Genomic DNA, 24,526 nt, shown 5'->3' with positions numbered 1-24,526 from the left:
TGCATATGTAGTTTCTAAAAATTTAATACTCGGTGGCCAAAGTGCAAAAAAATAAACTTTCCGTTAAGAACTTGTGCGACCTCTAGGAGAAGATACTTCCTATGTGATGCCATGATTGAACAATTAACATATAAAACCATAGAGAATTCTTAACAAATAAATATATATACAGATAATGTATCATTGTGCATACTATATACTTGAACTTTCCAGAATCTGTAGGTGGGTTGAGGTGACGGATAACCAGTACTAAATCTTGCTGTGCGCATCGTTTATCAGGATCGAAATGTATTGTCGAACCTCCCATCCTCTGTCGAATAGCCTCCTTCCTTCAATTATTTCAGCCGGAGCTCAGAACATCTGTATACTCCGATTCTTGATGTTTAATTTTGAGGGGAACTGGACAAGCCAGATGGAGATGGAGGATTTTGAATCTTTTGATTTCTTATTTGGGAAGAAAATGTTGATAGACCAAGAAGGACCCTATGGATTTGTTATTCCTAAAACTTGCCCGATCATGAATGTTATCATTCAAGTCCCTTAAAACTTAAAAGACTTTAAGAGGAGTAACAGAAATGGTCCCTTAAATATGTCTAAATACACATGTCTGGTCATTCTATGTTTTACTCTTGCATTTTCTTTTCCTGTTAACTACAATTTTACAAAAATTATCTTATATTTTTCAAACTTTTTAATAATTGTAGAAAAACCAAATCTAATTCTTCGAAGACCAGTTTGATTAAATAGTGATTTACTTAAACTTAATGATTGTTTTAAACATATTAAATCTTCTAATTTTATAATTCTTGAACTTCTTGTCACAAGACCTGCTAAAAAAAATTATTTCCTCGTAAAACTGAAACATTAATCAGAAAATTTTATTAGTTTATACATTGATGTTTTAAATTTACAAAAATGTCTAGAAGAATCTTAAATATAGAGCAGATAAAAATAAACTATTAAACAAGTTCAACGGGTGCTATTATCTATATAATTTTAATTAATTAGTAGCTGGTGAACTAACTTCAAAAATTTTATTTTTTTATCTCAATAGACAAAGTAGCAAAGAGAAAATAAATCACCATTTTGTTCTGAAAGTTACATTGTAACCATACAAGTTAATCATTATTTAAATTACGTACTGATAGGCGGTTTTACTATTGTGCATATAGTGGTACCGACAACGTCTAGTTTTTCTGGACGCAGTGTAAAATTTTTGATTTTTTTTTCTACTATCGTGACACTACTAAAATTTCCCGTGACACCTCTACTATGAAATCATGCGTCCATCCCTTGACCTAGTATATTTTTTTAGAACGGCAATCACAATAATTTGTACACTACTCCTAAACAACTGTTTTCGTCTCCAGCGATACTAGAACTATGAATCTTTAGTTGGGAGCACCCTTCCACAAACATTTGATACCGCTACCGTTGGGCTACAAACCTTTTGGTATGTGACCTAGTATCACCTCATCATCTCTAGCCATATTTTGATGATTTAATTTTGTCACCGTTATTGGTTTTGAATTTTTCTTCTTCCAAATTCGGATATTTGAAATGTATTCTTAATTAAAATTTGGTTAAAAGCTTATTGAACTTCTCCATCGTTCCAAAATAACAAATAAATAAATAAATTAGTAAACTTGATGAAAGTCAATACTTTGAATCATGTCAAATATTTTACTGTTTTCTGAATTCAACAGAGTTTGGAAAATATTTGGGTAACTAAAAACTTGGGTGTGATCTTACATCACTTAGAAATCTTAATGAATTTATTTGTAACATATCATATGCAAATTAATATCAAAATTCAACCATTTTTATCAAGAACAAAGTTTGACTTTTTAAAGAAGTCAAATGTGTTGGCTAAACACCATGAATTAACTAGTTTGTAGTAACTTGAATATTTTGTCCATTATCCTTGTACTTTAACCTCTGTTGAATTTCCACTCAAACATGTGATGTTTCCTTCTCACCTTCCCATTGACATACAAAATTAGTATGTCACTTATGCGTTCTTATGTTGGTGGTTTGCCCTTCAATGGCTTATAAATAAATTTGAGACCGAAGGAAACATGGAATTCATTATGGCATGAGAAGAGGACATGATCTTCACTTCAATGAAGTACAAAAATGCATAACCTTAATACTACAACTCAAACAACAAGGAAAGAAGCATCTTATGATGATAAAACACTTTTTGAAAAACAAAAAACAAAATATGTACGTAAATTGTGCATTATATTTTGGAACATATGACCACTACACAATCTTATAAACTAACTAAACCAATAAATTAAGATGCTTTTTGGTAGAGCTGGGAACAATACGAAATCTCTCTCTCTCTCTCTCTCTCTCTCTCTCTCTCTCTATATATATATATATATATATATATATATATATATATATATATATATATATATATATATATATATATATATATATAGGGTTAAGTTCAAATGAAAACACTATATAAAGTGACAACGTGAGAACACTACTTTATGTTACTATTCTGGTATGAATTTTGTATATACAACGTTATAACATTATTCATCAACAAATATATGAACAATCACACATTAATATTCACATTAAAATTTTGTATGTACAACTTTATGACATTATTAATCAACGAATATATGAACAATCACATATTTAACATTCATATTAGAATTTACTAAATTACTATATATATATATATATATATATATATATATATATATATATATTTTATAGTAGAATAGCAATATAAAATTGAATATATTCATATTATAATTACTACAATACTATACATATTAAATTCAAAGAAGAATAATAGCATACAAATGGTGTTCTCACTTTATTTAGTGTTCTCATTTGAACTTATATATATATATATATATATATATATATATATATATATATATATATATATATATATATATATATATATATAAGAGAGAGAGAGAGAGTTAGGTTCAAATGTTTTTACTATCTATTGTGTGTATGTAGGAATGATTGTGGACCAATCATTTTAGTTACTTTAAGAAAGTAATTAATGCATATTAAATGTTGAAGATTTAATTAATACTCATTATATCTTCAACATGTAATATGCATTAATTACTTTATTAAAATAGTTAAAATGATTGGTCCACAATCAATCTTATACACATAATAGAGAGTTAGAACACAATAACCTAACCATATATATATATATATATATATATATATATATATATATATATATATATATATATATATATATATATATATATATATATATATGGAAAAGTGAATATACCGGGTATACAAGTTAGGTACCCAAAAGAATTATTCGACGTCGTTTCAAGTTAAATGAGCTTGCTTTCTTCCTCAGACCTTATCGGCTATCAGGTTGTACTCTACATGGGGGCAGTAACATCGGCGACTTGGTCGATCAGGCTGTACTCTCTTCCACACCTATTACGAAAATGGGAAAAAGATGCGACTCCTTCGATTCTTCTCAACTTATTGAATCATTGACTCCTATTACGAAGATGGGCAAAGTGGGTTTATTTCAATTGGTTCCGGGCTTACACCCTAACGACCGAGCGAGACAACGATTTCCTTTTATCATATTTCAAACGACTTCCTTTTCTCAAGACAACCAACTGTTAGTTGATTTCCTCTCCTAATTTTTTCTTCCAAGTTTTCTGATTTAATCTGAATCTCTAAAATTCAGAAAACTAGAACTCAAAAGTTATTATATATCCTATTGTTGGAAGTTTGATCTTTGAAGAATGGAGACTAATTCATTTGACTCAAAGTTCATTTATGATTCAGTTTGAGTATGTGTTTCCACAGAATGTCAATGATTTGTGAATCTCAAATGGTTTTACATTTGCAGCTATATTAAAAGAAGCCCACCAGGTGTTCGATAAAATGTCATCTCCTATAATAACACTATTTTTTTCATTTTTTTATGTGAATCTCAAATGGTTTTTCATTTGCAACATTGTTTCTGGTTGGTGCATTTCTATTGTATATATATGCATCTAAGAATTAGTCCATAACAAATATAAACTGCAAGTAAGTGTCTAGGAAGCCTGACTAGGAACACATAGTCTTGGAACCATGGGTGTGTGTGGCAGGTGTCACCTCTTTATGTGTTCTTTTAAATCATATTTATGGTATATATATTGATTTATTGTCAAAGGTTCACGGGGCTCTAGAAACTCTTGCGACTCCTTTAACACCAATTCCTCATGCAAAACTACATGCAAATGAGGTTCAACCAACTTCGATGAACACTGACCTTTTATCAAGAGATGGACAAAGCATTTCTCTTCTTTTAAGCTTGCTTGTAAGGCTTCTAATCTTGATCTTCTTTACCTTAGGAAATGAATTCTTGATTTTTTTTTTGGTTTGTGATTGGTAATCAAGTGTCTTTACAGGGAGAGGGTGACTTTTATATAAGATATTATATGCTTCACCTTTTGACTGCCCCTTTTAACAAATTCCCCTATTAGGTATGTGTCATACACACTTTTTCTTTGTTCTTTTTAACTTTTATTTCATATACTAAGGTCTCCTTCAGGTGACAAGAAGTCATTCTTACAATCCTATGAAGTAGAGGTAATATTTTTCCCCTATTTAATGCCAAATTTTTTTATTTAACTATAAAGTTACATTACTTTCTGTCTCCTGCCTATTGACCTTTGATTGCAATACTAGGAAATCCAAAAAATCTTGGTCTTTGAGAGTGCTTTTGAGAAGATTTTCAGTATCATTAAAAGAGAGGGAGGTTCAGAAGGTGGCGTTGTTGTCCGGCTGATTAGTTGACTCTCCGTCAAATCTATACCATCAATGATTTCTTGTTTTTGGTCAACTTATTATGCCATATTGAATCTGTTTGAATATTTGATTTTCAGGCTTTAATAGATGCCACATGGTGTTTGTTGATTGCTCCCTCAAATCAAAAAGACTGATTTGCCCTCACACTTCATAAAGCATTCACATATTGAAAGATGCAGTTTAGTTATCTTCATATTTACCTTTCCATGGATTCCCACTATAAGTCCTGATAGAAGCTTTGATTAGGGACTACCATGTTACCCAAACCCCAATGCAGGTGGTGAAAAATGAAACACATATGTACAAACACCATTGTATGTTGATATACGTTTTATTGTTGTAATGAATTTTGAGTGTAAAACTAACTTTCGCGATATTTTAATGAAATGTAAGTCATTAAATTTCCAGATTTCCTAGTTGGTTGTATGATGTGTTTGTTAAATAAGATTGTGAATAATGATATAACTTCATACTTTTTTTTTCACAAAATAGCCTCAAAGTTTAGTTTTTTCACAGAATAGCCTCAAATTTTTGTATTTTTTAAAAAATAGCTTCATACTTTCCTTTTTTCACAAAATAGCCACAACTTTTAGTTTTTTTTTCCACAAATTAGCCTTAAATTTTCGTTTTTTTTCACATAATAGCCTCATACTTTCCTTTTTTCACAAAAATAGCCTAAAATTTTTGTTTTTTTTTTTTTACAAAATAGCCTCATACTTTCTTCTTTTCACAAAATAGCCACAAATTTTTGTTTTTTTCACAAACTAGCCTCATACTTTCTTTTTTTTTTTCACAAAATAGCCTCAAATTTCAGTTTTTTCACAAAATAGCCTCAATTTTTCGTTTTTTTCACATAATGGCCTCATACTTTTTTTTTCACAAAATAGTCACAAATTTTCGTTTTTTTTTACACAAACTAGCCTCATACTTTCTTTTTATCACAAAATAGCCTCAAATTTCAGTTTTTTCACAAAATAGCCTCAATTTTTTGTTTTTTCACAAAATGGCCTCATAATTTCTTTTTTTCACAAAATAGCTACAAATTTTCTTTAATTTTCACAAACTAGCCTTATACTTTCTTTTTATCACAAAATAGCCTCAAATTTCAGTTTGTTCACAAAATAGCCTCAAATTTTCGTTTTTTTTTTTACAAAATGGCATCATACTTTCTTCTTTTCACAAAATACCATAGTATTTTTGTTTTTGTCACAAAATACCCTTATAATTTTGTTTTTTCACAAAATACAATCGTATTTTTGTTTTTGTCACAAAATACCCTCATAATTTTGTTTTTTCACAAAATACCATCGTATTTTTGTTTTTTTTTCACAAACAATCAACATATTTCATTCGAAAACATTTAAATTGTTAAGAAACATCAATTACTTCTAGATTATTCATAGTTTCATACATTGTTTGTGTCTAAAACATGAAAAATGTGCAGTTAACCAAAAAAAATGTCATGAATTTGTTAGTCATATAAGTGACATCAAACACAACAATATCTCTGAATTTTGTATAGGCATCTCTTGATCTACCATCAGCCCAAAAGATATTTCTAGGATACCCATCATCAGATAAATCCACGACAAAATATTGGTCACTGTCAACTAATATTTTATCTTGAAAATGTTTTATAAGTCCATAAAACTCCTTTCCTCTATGCTGTTTTCTATGCTCAGATAAAACATCAGCACATTGCTTTGAAGTTACATCAGGTACATTTGAGGTTTTCAGTGTATTAACAGCCTTTTTAATCTGAGAAGGTTTTAACCCTGCTTGACCAAATTGCACCATAAGAGATTTACCTTCTATTGAACGGTGGAAATTGCTATGAGATCGATGCTTCATCACCTTCGTAGGTGTCATGGTCAAGTCGTGATTATGTGTGTCATTAAACGAGTCCACCAACCATTTTCCATCTTCCTGTCTTGTTATTCGAAGCTTAGCTTGACATCCGGTTCTAACATCTCTACGACGTTTTTTCTCATTTTCACTTGAATCATTTTTGTCCATCCGTTTGAAACCTTCTTTGTTGCATACATATATCTTTCGAAAAGGCTCATTTGTTTTAGGATTTTTAATTGTGTCATCTCTACGTATACCAAAGCCATGCAAAAATGAATAATCATTATAAAATGTATAGGCATCATCAGGTGTATCAAAAACCTTTCCCAATATCCTTTCATCATCAACATCATCTTCGTCAATTTCAATGTTCACACCGAAATCGTTAAGTTCTTCAGATTCATATGTTGCTTCCATGGAATCGTTTGTGTCAACATTTTCATTTATATACGGTTCTATAGCCTGATCAGCTGCTTCGGTTTCAAACACCATGGCCAGCATAAAACCACAAGTAAAAGACAATAAGAACTTGACCATATTAATGCCATGCCAATAAATTTTTAGAGATGGCCTAACTTTTGTATACAATTCGATTATTAATAAATGTTATTAACTCTTGTATTTACTTGGAAAATTTAATATTTTTTTGAAAATAATATTTTCTAAGAGTGTAACAAATTATTAAATCATAAGGTATGAATTAATATGTTATATACAAAATTTGGACCCTTTAGAGTTCATTTATATAAAGTAATGTACATGTGGGAAATGATATTGAATGTAAGACACTCCATAGTCTCTTCTTTCTTTCTTTTGGCCGAATCCACTCATACTTGGGTGGATATTGCTTGTAAGTCTTCTTCTTACACACACTATGCTTCTTACATGGTTTGTGTAACATCCAAAATTTCGAGAAATGATTTTTTTTAAATATTTATATTTTTAAAATCTAGTTGGCCAGAATGTGTTGAAAGTATCACACGTGGCAAATTAGTTGGAAATGCACATCTTAAATGAGTGTCACGACGTGACATTATGTTGGCCACAGTGTGGCAACTGTTTTGGGTCAAACGCTAATTTTCGGGCTTTAATCCCTATTTAAAGGAAGTGATGGCTAGGGTTTCCTCCACCATCAGGCTCCATCACCTTCAAACGAACCTTTGTCTAAACCCTAGCTCTTTCGAAGCTTTTGTGCTTATTTTTCAAGTTCTTGGTGGTTTTAAAGGAAGAAGAAGAAGAGTTTGTGCCTTGATTCAACAATCAAACCTTTCCCTCACTTGTGTGCATCTTCTAGACTCTTTGTAAGTCCTCAAGTTTCCACCTTTTGATGCTTTTATCTTTAGATCTAGGTTTTAAGTTATATTTTGGTCCCTTTGATGTGGTTTGTATGGTTGGAAGAGATAAAGTTTGCAAATTTATGGGTTCTCTATGTCCCAAGAGCATTATATCTCATATATCTAGGAAGTGGTGGTGATTTGGGAGCCTTACATGAAATCCAGGTCATATTGCATCTCTTGACCTAGATTTGGGAAAGGACATGCCTTGGGCATGTATGTCCATAAAGTTTGCATTTTTAGGGATCATTAGGGTCCCTAAAGGGTTAACATACAACATACCTTAGTGTTGAATTTAGCAAGAAAAGAAGAAAAAATCGGAGTTTTGTGTAGAGTACAAGCCGACACAACATAAGGTTGGAAAAGAAGTGAAAGAGATAAAGAAAGCTGGAAAGAACACTATAACCTATGACGACAAGGTGTGAGAGGCGTACAACTTAATTATGTTGAGCGTACTCGGTTTTCCTTAGTTACACTGTGCGTAGTCCATAAGTACGCTGGATGTACTCGCTATGCTGAGAAATCTTGGTCGCTATCATCTTCTGTACGTCGGCGTTCTTAAACTTATGTTGGGCATAATATTAATCAAAATTTTTTCTCTTTGTCCATTTTAATTTCTTTTTCCATCTAATTCCGTTTGGTGACGTTTGAATAATGAAATTCTCTGCACTTACACAACAACAAAAACCCTCCAACAAATGACGCGTTATCAACGAAATTAAAAATAAAATAAAACGAAAAACAAATAATGAATAATCAAATAAACCAAATTAATTGCAAAACCGTTCCCCGGCAACGGTGCAAAAAACTTGATGTGTTATATATATATATATATATATATATATATATATATATATATATATATATATATATATAGCTCAAGTTTTAAATTTATAAAATTGAATTTATCGCAACCGGACTAACACACACATTAGGCAGTGAACCTAATCGTGTAATTGTATAGTTGTGGTAAGAACATGTCTCGAACAAAAGAGGAACGGTGGTGAATTAATTTTAGAATGTTTGATTATATGTTTCACAAAACACACGAAAGCATTAAAGAAGGGTTTTATGGAATTAAATCTCAAACAATCGACTAAACAACAAATCTCGATAAACTGACCGAAGACAAATCTCTTTAGATACTTTGGTTTAGACAAATTACATCTTAAAATCATAAATAATTCCACATACAACTTTATTTATTCTTGTTCACCGATTCCTGAAATGACTAGCATCATGGTCACTAATCCTTTGCTTTCAGCACAACTATTAATTCATTGATCAGGTGAACAAACAATCATTCAAATTAGTATTTAGTTCATATTAAGAAAGATTTAGCCTTATTTAACCCTAATGTTCATAGGAATGAAATCATGCATAGATTGGTCGCCTATGTGACATCCGCCTAAAATGGATTCGGGTCAACCCAACCCAATTGGAAATTTAATAAACCCTACTCAAGATTACTTGACGCTAATAGGATCAAAACCCATGCAATACGATATAACTTGACGTTAATAGCAACATAGTATTGTACAACGTTATAACTATAACCAAAGTAAATTATGATACCATATTAAAAATAAAATCAAAGTATAATGCTCTAATTAAATTAAAAGAATCAAACTTGAATTCTCTAATTAAACTTCAAATGAAAGTAGATTGTTATAATCAAATAATAACCTATCTTTTATAAAACTCCATTTTTATAAACTTTACATTAAATTTTATAAAACTCTATTTTTTATAAACTTTACTTTAAATTTTATAAAACTCATATATTAATTATGTAAAAGATGCTTGTGTTAGTGGGAAATTATGAAGACCACCAAAAGCAAAAAGATTATTCTCATGGTCTCCCACTCACACCTCCCATCCACTTTCCTTTCTTTTTTCTCCCAACACATTATTCTCTTCACCACTTAAATCTTCTCTATTCTTTCTCTCACTCTCAATCTCGAAATTTCCTCCAAGAATACTCATATTCCATCCAAGAACAATCTATTATACTCAAATCTTCATCCCTCTTGAAGCATTCATCAAGGTATGTTGTTAAAAGTTTCAAATTCATACAAGAAACAAATTAAATCCACCAAAATATCTAAAACTCATTTTTTTCATAAACCTGATTTTTCTCAGAATACCATCAATAAAATAAGAAGTTCTGGAAATTTTCAGAAAATAACTTATTTTTATTGAATTATCATAATTATTTCAATAAAGTAGGGCAATAATTCACATAAAATACTTGTTGCATTCAATAAATTCTGAGAAAATTCTGGGATGACCTATATACTGATTAAACATGATATATGAAGTTTCATGCATTTATATTACTGTTTACTATTATTTATGATTTTATTGATTAATTAATAATGAAATATATAAAAAATACTTCCCATAGTAACAAATATCTGAAACTTATACACTGGGCTCTACATCATGTTATAAAACTATGGTTAATTTTACAGATTTTTTTGAGAATCATTTACTATTTTTCCCGAATTTTGTGTTGTTTAATCATTAAAATATTAAATAAATACTAAAACAGTTCAGAAAAATATACAAATTTTACAGTAATTCATATTGTATGAAATAATGATTTCCTAATAATTTCATAATTTTTCAATACTGTTTACTATTTAAAACTATTTTCCTAAGTATTTAAGCATGTAAAAATGCATTTTAATGATTATTTCATATAAATAATTGTTAAAATCTATAAATAATTATAATTAGGCAAGTTATTATTTTAATAAGAAATTATTAAAATCTAGCCTAAATTGAAAATATAAACTAATTATGCAAAGTAAGTAATTCAATTTAAAATTCATTTAACAAATAAATACCTTAATATTATAATCAAAATGAATTATTGTTAATTCATCTAATATAAGAATACGTGTCTAATTATTTGTATTAATACTTCATTCTTGTTTAGCAGTTCCTAAACCAAAACTATTAATTATATTAGGTTCTACGCCATTTTGACCCGAATCGTCTATCGTACGACACACGCATTTCGTTTTGGGACTAAAGTGAGTAATCTACCCCATACTTTATAATTTTTCAATACTTTTGGGGTGTATCATGTGGTTCTAATATATTTCAACTTCATTTTATTGTTTTATCACAATTGAGACATTGTTGGGACATTTATACGTGAGTCATTAATTGTATAACTATTGTTTGTTTACGCTACATGTACTTGTAGTGCATTACCATTTTTAGTCTAATCTCCATGACTATGCCCGTATTCTTGAGGTACGTCATGGACAATAATAGCGCTATTGGGTTGACCACCCCGCCTTGGGACGCTAAGGTGATTGATCACACGTGGTTGAGTGTGTATGATGATTAGATGCTCCATCCTATATATATTATATATATATATATATATATATATATATATATATATATATATATATATATATATATATATATATATATATATATATATATATATATATATATATATATATATATATATATAGGGTGAGGACTTATTGTTGTTGTTATCAATTGTTAATCAATTTTTGATTTATAAACATTTATCTCAAATACAATTGTTTGGCGACTTCAAAAGAAAACAAATTTCAAATTATAAATGTTTCAACTTCACAATTTTCTCTACTAAAATTTGATTACTCACCAACTCTCGTAGTTGACCTGTTTTTACCCATGGTGCAGATTTGAAGAATGAAGAATGATGAAAAATAGGTTGCGCCTTAGAAATCCACAAGACAATTTAAATTTGATGTAATAAATGTTGTTCGTATTTGGATATGTATTTGTATGTTGTGGATCTTGTTTGCATACTTAGTACTTAATTGAATCTAATCATATTATAACATAGTTGTCATGAGACTTTGAACAATATATCACGCCTTGATCGATTCCGACAAGGATCGGGGTGTGACAGATTGGTATCAGAGCCCTTGACTATAGGGAATTAGGTTAATTGCCTTGACCTAGTCTATAGCCTCTAGGGTCCTCTCGTATGCTAGTTTATAAAATGCACACACAACTGTATGCAATTCGCACTTAGAAAATCCTAGGAATACCTTTGTGTGTTAATTGCTCCCTTATGTGCATATGTATTACTCCTGACACTTATATGTGTGCATACACTTGTGAATATTCTCCACTTTCTTTGAAAATAACACGCATACTCAAGTTGTTTAACAAAATGTATATACATATATGTATTCCTTAGAGCTCATAGGAAATTCAAAGTCATCCACTCTAGTTGGGTGGGATCATAGTAATGGACGCGTAGTAACTGGAAGGGGGAGGTGCCGGTAGCCTGAAAGTCCTGACTAGGTAAGCATTCGTATACATCCCAATCAACCGAGGGACCAGTTTGCTTATCTGGGGACCAAAGGCGAGAGTTCCCAAACCTATAGGCCAAAGCGCGTCATTCACATTACTTTTGAGCCATCAAAATACCCGACCTTATCAAACGTATCCGAAAGGATACACTCCAAAATGGCCAACTCATTGGACTATTAAGTTCCCTAATGGGCCTAGAAGTGGGAAAGAAATGTGAAAACTTAGTTTTGTGGGGGCCCACGCAAGTGCTACATGTTTCACATTTAGTAACCATGGAAAGCCCAAAAGGTGTCCAACACTCCTAACCATGGCCCAACAAGTGTTTTACAATTATTTTACCCAACAATGTCTAAAAACTTTATTTCCATAATCAATTTACAAATAACTCACAAGTCCATATGCGTGTTTCTCGTAGATGGCATTACGACCCCCATACGCTGCTCGCAACAACAGAAGGCTAGCTGCCCTGGTCGCCAAGGAGGTAGCAAACGTCATCCCAACAATTGCAACCCAACTTCATTCTCTTCAGCCACAAGCTCCAGCAACAACTCCTCGTTGCTCGTTCAAGCACTTTCGTAACTGCAATCCGCCTTACTTCAAAGGCACCGATGGTGCCACCGCACTCCTCACATGGATTGAAGAAATGGAGAGTACTTTCATCCATAGTGAGTGTCCTGAGGACCTGATGGTCCGTCATGCTACAGGGTGCCTCCTAGGTCATGCTCTCACATGGTGGAACCTAGAAAAACGGGCAAAGGGAGAGGTTGTTGCCTTGGGAATGACCTGGTCAAAACTAAAAGAACGCATGATGGAGAAGTTCTGCCCTGACAGCGAATTGCAAACTCTCGAGGATGAATTCTGGAATCTGAAACAGGAGGGAGGCGACAACGCGACCTACACCAATAGATTCCATGATCTCTCGAGACTCCTACCTCACATGGTTCAACCTATGAAAACTGCAATACGCCGCTACATCAAAGGGTTACCACGCCAGATCCGTGATTCGGTGACCAGCAGCAGGCCATCTACCCTAGAATCTGCCATTGAAATAGCAGGTCAACTCAACGAGGACAATGTGAACGATGGTGTCCTCCCACGCAAGGGTTCAAAGGTGTCAACTGAAAAGTCGACCCCTGAGACCCCCCAAATTGTCAAGTCCGAGTCCTCCCACCGACATGACAAAAAGAAGCGGAAAAGTCATCACCACAACCATGCTGTTATTACCCCTGCTACTCCTATCACCCAAGTCACCCCACCAGCCCAACCAAATAAAAAGCCGTATACCGGACCTCACCCCCTCTGTAACCACTGTAACTATCACCATATGACCACTAGCCCGTGTCGCCTCTGTACGAATTGTGGTCGCTATGGCCACTTGGCGGACACATGTCGTGCACCAAAAACTCAGCGACCACTCTATCTACCCTCAAATCAGCAAACACAAACTCGGTATCCAACTGGAACATGCTTCAACTGTGGTGACCCCACCCATTTCAAAAACGCGTGTCCTAGGCTAGTCAATATCATCAACACCCAAGCCCAGGCAAATCCAACAATGCAGGTTCCAGCTCCCAAAGGCCGAGCCTTTGTCATTACCGCAACCCAAGCAAAGACCGATAACAAGGTCGTAAATGGTACGTTTCTCATAAATAACTGCTACGCGTCAGTACTTTTTGATTCAGGTGCCGATAAAAGTTTTGTGTCTTTGGAATTTGAGCCCATACTTCACACACCTCGCACGATTCTTAATGAGTACTTTACCGTAGAAGTCGCCGATGGAAAATACGTTTCACTCAATGCAGTCATCCAAGATTGCACTTTCGATTTTTCCGGTCATAAATTTTCTGTCAATTTAGTTCCTATGGAACTTGGTAGCTTCGACATCATCGTAGGAATGGATTGGTTATCCCAAAACCATGCTGAAATAGTATGTTATGATAAGTTCATTCGTATTCCTCTCGCCGACGGTCAAAGTCTTCGTATTTATGGCGAGACTCATTCGAAAAAGCTTAGTCTTATGTCATGTACTCAAGCTCGATCATATCTACGAAAAGAATATATGGCTTTCTTAGCCCATGTGGTGGAAACAAAGGTCAAAGAAAAGAAGATCGAAGATATTCCGATAGTACGAGACTTTCCCGACGTCTTTCCTGATGATGTATCTGGACTCCCTCCAGTACGTGAGCTAGAGTTCCGCATCGAACTTGTTCCTGAGGCTACTCCCATAGCCAAGTCTCCATATCGGTTGGCTCCAACCGAGATGCAAGAATTGGCAAGTCAGCTCCAAGAACTAACCGATAAGGGATTTATCCGCCCTAGTACTTCACCCTGGGGAGCCCCGGTTCTCTTCATCAAAAAGAAAGATGGTTCGTTTCGTATGTGTATCGATTATCGGGAGTTAAATAAATTAACCATCAAGAACCGATATCCGTTACCTCGGATCGACGACCTTTTTGATCAGCTTCAAGGAGCTTCATGCTTCTCAAAAATTGACCTTCGCTCAAGTTATCACCAACTTCGAGTACGGGAAGAAGACATCCCCAAAACCGCTTTCCGAACCCGCTATGGTCATTACGAGTTCACCGTTATGCCTTTCGGCCTAACAAATGCCCCTGCCGTATTCATGGACTTGATGAATCGGGTATTTAAACCTTATCTCGACCATTTTGTTATCGTCTTTATTGATGACATCCTCATTTACTCCAAGACAAGGGCAGAGCATGAAAGACACCTTCGCCTAACTCTCCAAACGTTGCAAGGAAATCGGCTCTACGCCAAATTTTCGAAATGTGAGTTTTGGTTAAATGAGGTACAATTCCTTGGTCATATTGTAAGTGACAAGGGTATTTTAGTCGATCCCGCAAAAGTTGAAGCAGTCCAGGATTGGAAAGCCCCCCGTACCCCTAAGGAAATCCGGTCCTTCCTTGGTTTAGCCGGATATTACCGGCGTTTCATTTCAAATTTCTCAAAGATTGCTTTACCGCTTACTTCTCTCACTTGCAAGGGTACACCATTTGATTGGGGACCCAAGCAGGAATACGCTTTCCAAACCCTTAAACAAAGTTTGTGTGACGCTCCGATTCTTACACTCCCTGAAGGATCCGAAGATTTCGTGGTATTCTGCGATGCCTCCAATCTCGGTCTAGGTTGTGTTTTGATGCAAAGGGGAAAGGTTATATCTTACGCATCACGACAACTCAAAATCCACGAAAGGAATTATACGACTCATGATTTGGAGCTCGGTGCCGTGATTTTCGCTCTTAAAATTTGGAGGCATTACCTTTACGGCACTAAATGCGTAATTTTCACCGACCACAAGAGCTTGCAACATATTCTTAATCAAAAGGAACTCAATATGAGGCAAAGACGATGGGTCGAACTCCTAAATGATTACGAGTGTGAAATATGCTATCATCCGGGCAAGGCAAACGTCGTAGCCGACGCGTTAAGCCGAAAAGAACATGCCCATGCATTTCATCTAATATGTTCTCCTATCTTGTCCAATCTCAGCGACCGAATTCGAGGAGCCCAACACTCGGCAATTACCGAAAATGACATGCCCACGGGAATTGATGGGGAGTTGGAAACCAAATCTGATGGTATTTTCTATTATCAAGATCGCATCTGGATCCTAGATCGTGACAATCTTCGCATATTCCTGATGGAAGAAATCCATAAAACCCGATATTCCATTCATCCGGGCACTGACAAGATGTATCATGGCCTGAGAACCAATTATTGGTGGTCGGGAATGAAAAAGGATATTGCTTTATTCGTGGCCAAATGTCTTACATGTTCCAGGGTCAAAGTAGAACATCAACGACCCTCTGGACTATTGGTCCAACCAGAAATCCCCAGGTGGAAATGGGAAGCGATCGCCATGGATTTCGTAACCAAACTTCCCCGTACCACAAAAGGACACGACAGCATTTGGATAATCATTGACCGTTTAACCAAATCCGCTCATTTCCTTCCCATCCGGGAAAATTTCAAAGTCGAAAAACTTGCTCGGATTTACATCAACGAGATAGTTAGTCGGAATGGCATTCCTCTCAGCATCATTTCAGATCGTGATGGGAGATTTCTCTCTCGGTTTTGGCAATCACTTCAAACAGCCATGGGAACCCGCCTCGATCTCAGTACCGCCTATCATCCTCAGACCGATGGTCAATCTGAGAGGACAATTCAAACACTCGAAGATATGTTGAGGGCGTGTGTCTTGGATTTCGGAGGAAACTGGGACTCTCATTTACCGTTGGTGGAATTCTCCTATAATAACAGTTATCATTCTAGCATCAAGATGCCACCATTTGAGGCATTGTATGGCCGTAAATGCCGATCTCCTATTTGCTGGCATGAAATCGGTGAGTCCCACGTGATTCGCGCAACAGTGGATTCTCCAATCGTTGGTCCTGAGCTTATCCAGGAAACAACCGACAAAATCACTCAGATTCGCGATAACCTTCTCGCATCTCGTAGCCGACAAAAGAGTTATGCCGACAAGCGACGCAAACCGCTTGAATTTACCGTAGGTGACATGGTCATGTTAAAAGTGTCCCCATGGAAAGGTGTGGTTCGATTTGGACGCAAGGGTAAATTGGCACCACGCTACGTAGGCCCGTTTAAGATCATAAAAAGGATCGGACCAGTAGCCTACGAGTTGGATCTACCAACAGAGCTTAAGAAAGTTCACCCAGTATTTCATATAGCCAACCTCAAGAAGTGTTTAGCAGACGAGAACCTTCATGTTCCTCTCGAGGATATCCAAATCGACGAGACAATGCAATTTACCGAGAAACCCTTGGAAATTGCCGACCGAAAGGAAAAGCAACTCAAAAGAAGTCGCATTCCCCTGGTTAAGGTCAGGTGGCAGTCGGCACGTGGACCTGAGTATACATGGGAGCGTGAGGATCATATGCGTACCAAATACCCACAACTTTTCTCTTAAGGTACTCTCTTCTAAAATTTCGGGACGAAATTTCCTAAAGTAGGGGAGACTGTGACATCCGCCTAAAATGGATTCGGGTCAACCCAACCCAATTGGAAATTTAATAAACCCTACTCAAGATTACTTGACGCTAATAGGATCAAAACCCATGCAATACGATATAACTTGACGTTAATAGCAACATAGTATTGTACAACGTTATAACTATAACCAAAGTAAATTATGATACCATATTAAAAATAAAATCAAAGTATAATGCTCTAATTAAATTAAAAGAATCAAACTTGAATTCTCTAATTAAACTTCAAATGAAAGTAGATTGTTATAATCAAATAATAACCTATCTTTTATAAAACTCCATTTTTATAAACTTTACATTAAATTTTATAAAACTCTATTTTTTATAAACTTTACTTTAAATTTTATAAAACTCATATATTAATTATGTAAAAGATGCTTGTGTTAGTGGGAAATTATGAAGACCACCAAAAGCAAAAAGATTATTCTCATGGTCTCCCACTCACACCTCCCATCCACTTTCCTTTCTTTTTTCTCCCAACACATTATTCTCTTCACCACTTAAATCTTCTCTATTCTTTCTCTCACTCTCAATCTCGAAATTTCCTCCAAGAATACTCATATTCCATCCAAGAACAATCTATTATACTCAAATCTTCATCCCTCTTGAAGCATTCATCAAGGTATGTTGTTAAAAGTTTCAAATTCATACAAGAAACAAATTAAATCCACCAAAATATCTAAAACTCATTTTTTTCATAAACCTGATTTTTCTCAGAATACCATCAATAAAATAAGAAGTTCTGGAAATTTTCAGAAAATAACTTATTTTTATTGAATTATCATAATTATTTCAATAAAGTATGGCAATAATTCACATAAAATACTTGTTGCATTCAATAAATTCTGAGAAAATTCTGGGATGACCTGTATACTGATTAAACATGATATATGAAGTTTCATGCATTTATATTACTGTTTACTATTATTTATGATTTTATTGATTAATTAATAATGAAATATATAAAAAATACTTCCCATAGTAACAAATATCTGAAACTTATACACTGGGCTCTACATCATGTTATAAAACTATGGTTAATTTTACAGATTTTTTTGAGAATCATTTACTATTTTTCCCGAATTTTGTGTTGTTTAATCATTAAAATATTAAATAAATACTAAAACAGTTCAGAAAAATATACAAATTTTACAGTAATTCATATTGTATGAAATAATGATTTCCTAATAATTTCATAATTTTTCAATACTGTTTACTATTTAAAACTATTTTCCTAAGTATTTAAGCATGTAAAAATGCATTTTAATGATTATTTCATATAAATAATTGTTAAAATCTATAAATAATTATAATTAGGCAAGTTATTATTTTAATAAGAAATTATTAAAATCTAGCCTAAATTGAAAATATAAACTAATTATGCAAAGTAAGTAATTCAATTTAAAATTCATTTAACAAATAAATACCTTAATATTATAATCAAAATGAATTATTGTTAATTCATCTAATATAAGAATACATGTCTAATTATTTGTATTAATACTTCATTCTTGTTTAGCAGTTCCTAAACCAAAACTATTAATTATATTAGGTTCTACGCCATTTTGACCCGAATCGTCTATCGTACGACACACGCATTTCGTTTTGGGACTAAAGTGAGTAATCTACCCCATACTTTATAATTTTTCAATACTTTTGGGGTGTATCATGTGGTTCTAATATATTTCAACTTCATTTTATTGTTTTATCACAATTGAGACATTGTTGGGACATTTATACGTGAGTCATTAATTGTATAACTATTGTTTGTTTACGCTACATGTACTTGTAGTGCATTACCATTTTTAGTCTAATCTCCATGACTATGCCCGTATTCTTGAGGTACGTCATGGACAATAATAGCGCTATTGGGTTGACCACCCCGCCTTGGGACGCTAAGGTGATTGATCACACGTGGTTGAGTGTGTATGATGATTAGATGCTCCATCCTATATATATTTATATATATACATATATATATATATATATATATATATATATATATATATATATATATATAGGGTGAGGACTTATTGTTGTTGTTATCAATTGTTAATCAATTTTTGATTTATAAACATTTATCTCAAATACAATTGTTTGGCGACTTCAAAAGAAAACAAATTTCAAATTATAAATGTTTCAACTTCACAATTTTCTCTACTAAAATTTGATTACTCACCAACTCTCGTAGTTGACCTGTTTTTACCCATGGTGCAGATTTGAAGAATGAAGAATGATGAAAAATAGGTTGCGCCTTAGAAATCCACAAGACAATTTAAATTTGATGTAATAAATGTTGTTCGTATTTGGATATGTATTTGTATGTTGTGGATCTTGTTTGCATACTTAGTACTTAATTGAATCTAATCATATTATAACATAGTTGTCATGAGACTTTGAACAATATATCACGCCTTGATCGATTCCGACAAGGATCGGGGTGTGACAGCCTACTCATGCATACACATTAAAGTTCATCACTTATTTCCAAACCCTAGGTTTTGGTCAAAAATCTAGTGGACAACTTTGATTCAAATTAACACAATCAGATGGTCATCTAAACTCTATCAATTCAGCAATAAGGAATAAGTAACAACCTTAACACATAGGGATCTTGCAATCAAACTTGACAAAATAAATTAAATAAGAATAAACAATCAAAATACCAATTAAACCATAAATTCAAAGATTCATTCAATCATAAACATAAAGTAAAAGGTTTTAATACCCAAATCAGAAAGTAAACACATAGTGGAATCACAGTGGAATGCTAAACATGGTCACGATAACAAACCACATGATTGCTTGCACGAATCCGCTCTCTAATCCCTCAGATATTTCCTCTTGTCAGCTTAACGGCCTTCCGGCCGCCTTCTAGACCCTCAAAACGGCATAATAGAGGTTTCTTGTCGACTACGAATCAATGGAAAATCGAGTTCTCTTCTCTGGTTGGCCGAAAATCGCTTTTTATATTATATGGAACCGACTCCGTACACTAGGGTAATGGAATTTACGCGGGGCGTAACAAGAAACTCATCGCGATCTGGATCTAGACACATAGCTAGATCCGATGAGTTTCTTGTTACGCCCCGCGTAAATTCCATTACGCCAGTGTACGGAGTCGGATCCAAATTATATAAAAAGCGATTTTCGGACAACCAGAGAAGAGAACTCGATTTTCCATAGCCCAGTACGCTGGGTGTACCACGAACTACGTTGGGCGTAGTGCTAATCTTCAGAGTACGCAAGGCGTACACCCATTACGCGGGGCATAGTGGGCTGCCTTCAGCCACCTCGTTCCTTTTTGCATTCCAAGCCCAATTTCCGTCTCCTTTTACTTCTTTTCCGCTCTAACAACAATATACCTATAAAATATAAATTTAAACACTATAAGTATCTTTTAGTTCTAAATAGCAATAATTAAGGCTAATATATATATATATATATATATATATATATATATATATATATATATATATATATATATATATATATATATATATATATATATATATATATATATATATATATAGGGAGATGATCAAATGAGAACACCTAAAAGGTTGAGAACGTGAGAACAATTCTGGACCAATCAATATATAAGGGCATACTAGTATTTGTATATTTTAATTAAATTAAAATAAAATAAATTTCAATCAAATTCCCTTAAATTTAGGACCAGTTACCAAAAAAGAAATAAATATTCAATTTTTTATTTTTCTTATTAATGGAATATAAAAAACATTTTTACCAAAATTTATTTTAAAACTGAAAAAAACAAATTCTTAAAAAAATCAATTTTTTTTTCTCTTATTTCACGTTTTTTTTTGTGTTAAAAAATGAATAGAAATCGAACACCAAATTAGTATATTTGTATTCATAAATGATTTTTTTTTTCAAAAAACCAGATACTACTCCAATCACAAATAAATACACATCAATTTACAAGTAATCTAATTCCTTTTTTTAATCAATTGAAAATAAAAAGAGTGTAAAAATTATCATTTCTTCATAAAAATAATACCTCTAATCATAAATAAATATACTCATTAACACATGCTTACACTGTTATTCACAAATGAATACACTGCTATTAACAAATGAGTACCTTGTTATTCAGAATTGAATAAATGAATACCTCTAATCATAAATAAATACATTCATTCACTGTTATTCACAAATGAATACACTTCTATTCACACATGAATGCACTGCCATTCATTCACTGTTATTCACACATGAATGCACTGCTATCCATAAATGAATAACTGCTATTCATAGATAAATACAATTTTTCATTCTTCCATTTCCTCTCACCCTCCCTTCTTTTTCTCCTATCTTTGAGGTGCAACAAAAACACCCCCACCAGAGGTGTTTGCTGGTGGTTTCCGGCGAGCCAAGGGCAGCAGTCCCCTCCGTTTTCTCCCACTGTTTTACGACACACAAAGCAACCCAAACACCCCCTGTTTTCGTTTTCTTTCTGCCTTCCTCCCCCTCTCATCGACAGTAACTGGAACAAGAAAACGAAGTGGTGAAGAGGTTGCCAGAATAGCCCCAGCCACTCCACTACTGCGATGAACCACCAAATCGGTGGAGGTGCTCCCTATTCTTCTTTCTTCGCTCCTGAAACAATTTCATACTTCATCATTTCATGTTCTTGATAGAAAACCCCAAAATCGGAAAAACACAAAATTGAAAGTGAAAGAGATGGATTTGCAACTCAAAACATTGAATAAAGGTGATATATCAATGAATCGATTCTGAATAAATGAAAGATAAAGGAAGCCCTAATCATACCCTTTACCCTTCGTAACCAGGAAACCACCATCGACATAGCCTCCATCATCAACCTTTATCTTCACAGCAACATTCAAGCAAAATCGAGACCATACCTTCCAACTTGAAATTGATTGCTGGTCTAGAATCTCTAATGAAAACCGATGAACTAACATCGACTTGTAAGAGTGCTCTTTCGCTGATTCTATGGCCTCCTCCTGCTCTATGGTCTGGGTGGGCTTCTAATATGTTGTATGAGATGAGGCGGCGAGATGATGTAGATGCCGATTGTATGGTCAACAAAATAGAGTGAAATAGAGTAATTATAGGATTTTACAAAATTAGGGTAATGCTTATTTACCTTAATAGCCTTTATAATTTTTTTTAATTTAAAATTTAAAATTTAAATGTATTAATACTTAGAAAAATAACAATTAATTATAGCCACACATCTTAAGAATTAGATGGCTCAGATCTGTTCTTGCGTTCTCAACCTTTTAGGTGTTCTCATTTGATCCTACTCCTATATATATATATATATATATATATATATATATATATATATATATATATATATATATATATATATATATATATATATCAAACCTCAAATTTGAAAGACTAATGTCCAAGAATATAAGTTTTTGACATTTAACTCCTTTTACATGTTTGGTACTTTGCACAAATCTATATGTATTTTTTGATTTGATTCTTGTCAAAGGAATGTCTGTAAGGCAACAACCTGATGTTGCCTTGGTGATCAAAATATAAGTCGATTAACAACAACAACAGAAAGAAAAAACAAATAGAGGAAAGTAGGAAATAATTGAAAGGAAAAGAACTTGAATTTACTTGGGTAACAAGGATTATTTTCTCTGGAAAAAAATGAAAAGAAAAAACGTCTAACATATGTTCCCTATATATAGTAGATAAAAAGTATCCTAATCTAACTGAAAAACCTTTAAAAAGAAAGAATTCCCAAAATATTCCTGACATAGAATTCGTCCCATATTCTGAATTATCTATCATTTCCCTCCTAATTTAGAATCATGCACATCTTCAATCATAGCAACTTGTACATCTCGTCTTTTCGAACCATTTTGATTCCCGGCCTTTCCCGGAGTCCCGGACACCCACTCTTCACCTCGGTCACATCCTTTCCCGGGGTCCCGGACACCCAATCTTCTATCAGTACTTTTGATTGTTCACAAGCCACAACACACGTAACATGTAACATGATATCCCGTTGGACACGTTCATAGTCAACTTGACTTTTCCCGGATTCACGACCTCTCCCCGGCCACATCCAAAACCATCCGATTTGAACTCCAAAGCCATAATGTTCGTACAGTGTAGTTTTTTCAATCTGTTCCTTTGTTTCGATCACCTTTGTTTAAAGAGACATCTCCACCGACCAAGAAAACAACGGTCGACTCGAAAACAGTTTACCGTCTTCGTCTTCTGCTATAAAACAGTCTCAAATAGCCCATGTTGTCCCGAACCTTCTAACAATGTCTCCTTTGAGATTCATCGAAGTCGTCTCCGTTTTAAACAACGGTTTGTGTGATCTCAACCTTGTCAATTTAGCCCTTTTAGTGTTGTTTTACTTATGAGTATAACAACTTTGAATTTGATTTCTTTAATATACCCATTATTTGCACTTGATTAAAGAAATAATTTAAATGTTGAAGAGAAATCATCTTCATGTTTAAAGATGGTTGCTGAGCACAACATGACGTCAAGCTCTAATTATCAAGGCAGCAATGTGGTTCTATTTCATAGTTTCAGCCCCTGTTTTTCTGGCTTTGAACTTTTAGTCCAAACTCAGATTTTCCACAATCATCCTCTACAACTTCTTACTATTGAAACATGTTCTATTATTCTATAGATTCGTTTAACACCAATAAACATTCTCAAATATGTACTTCAATATAAGAAACTTAGTGAATTGATTGAAAGTCAATAGTTTGACTCAAAAGTTAAATATTTATATGTTTAATGAGTTCAACCCAATTCAGAATATTGTGCATATCAAAATTCTTTAGATATTAAAGAACTTACAAGAACTTCTTAAGTGTAATTTTAACAGGATCATATTTAACCTTATACCAAATCACACCACTTTCATCTAAGAACACAATTCGACTTTTTGAAGAAGTCATGTGTGATGGCACCCAAATCACACACCATTTTCATCTAAGAACATGATCTTATCTTGCTCAAAATTCTGAATTGATTCAAAGTCGTCACTTAATTACTACACCTTCCAAGTTAGGGATCATCACCAAAATTTAACAATAACATGTTTTAAAAGACTTGAATCCTTTGTGCTCTTACATGTTCAATTACCTCTCAAAAATATTTTGTTGTTTCCTTCTCTTCCTGCGG

General features: G+C 33.5%; 1 protein-coding gene across 1 annotated transcript; it reads right to left on the bottom strand.

Annotated features, from left to right (window-relative positions):
* Positions 1-6,240: 6,240 nt before the first annotated feature.
* LOC145140319 (protein FAR1-RELATED SEQUENCE 5-like) lies at positions 6,241-7,158 on the bottom strand. The gene has a single exon (XM_079073845.1). It carries the CDS (start codon positions 7,156-7,158, stop codon positions 6,241-6,243), a length of 918 nt encoding a protein of 305 aa, XP_078929971.1.
* Between the last annotated feature and the right edge of the window lie 17,368 nt (positions 7,159-24,526).

The sequence above is a fragment of the Lactuca virosa genome, chromosome 9 (assembly GCF_052849685.1).
Source record: "Lactuca virosa cultivar CGN04683 chromosome 9, Lactuca_virosa_CGN04683_v6, whole genome shotgun sequence".
Taxonomy (NCBI): domain Eukaryota; kingdom Viridiplantae; phylum Streptophyta; class Magnoliopsida; order Asterales; family Asteraceae; genus Lactuca; species Lactuca virosa.
The sequence above is the reverse complement of the archived record's forward strand: the minus strand, read 5'-3'. Positions and strand labels throughout refer to the sequence as shown.

Coding starts and splice junctions, on each gene's coding strand:
- LOC145140319 (XM_079073845.1), bottom strand. CDS start 7,158: ATGGTGTTTGAAACCGAAGCAGCTGATCAGGCTATAGAACCGTATATA.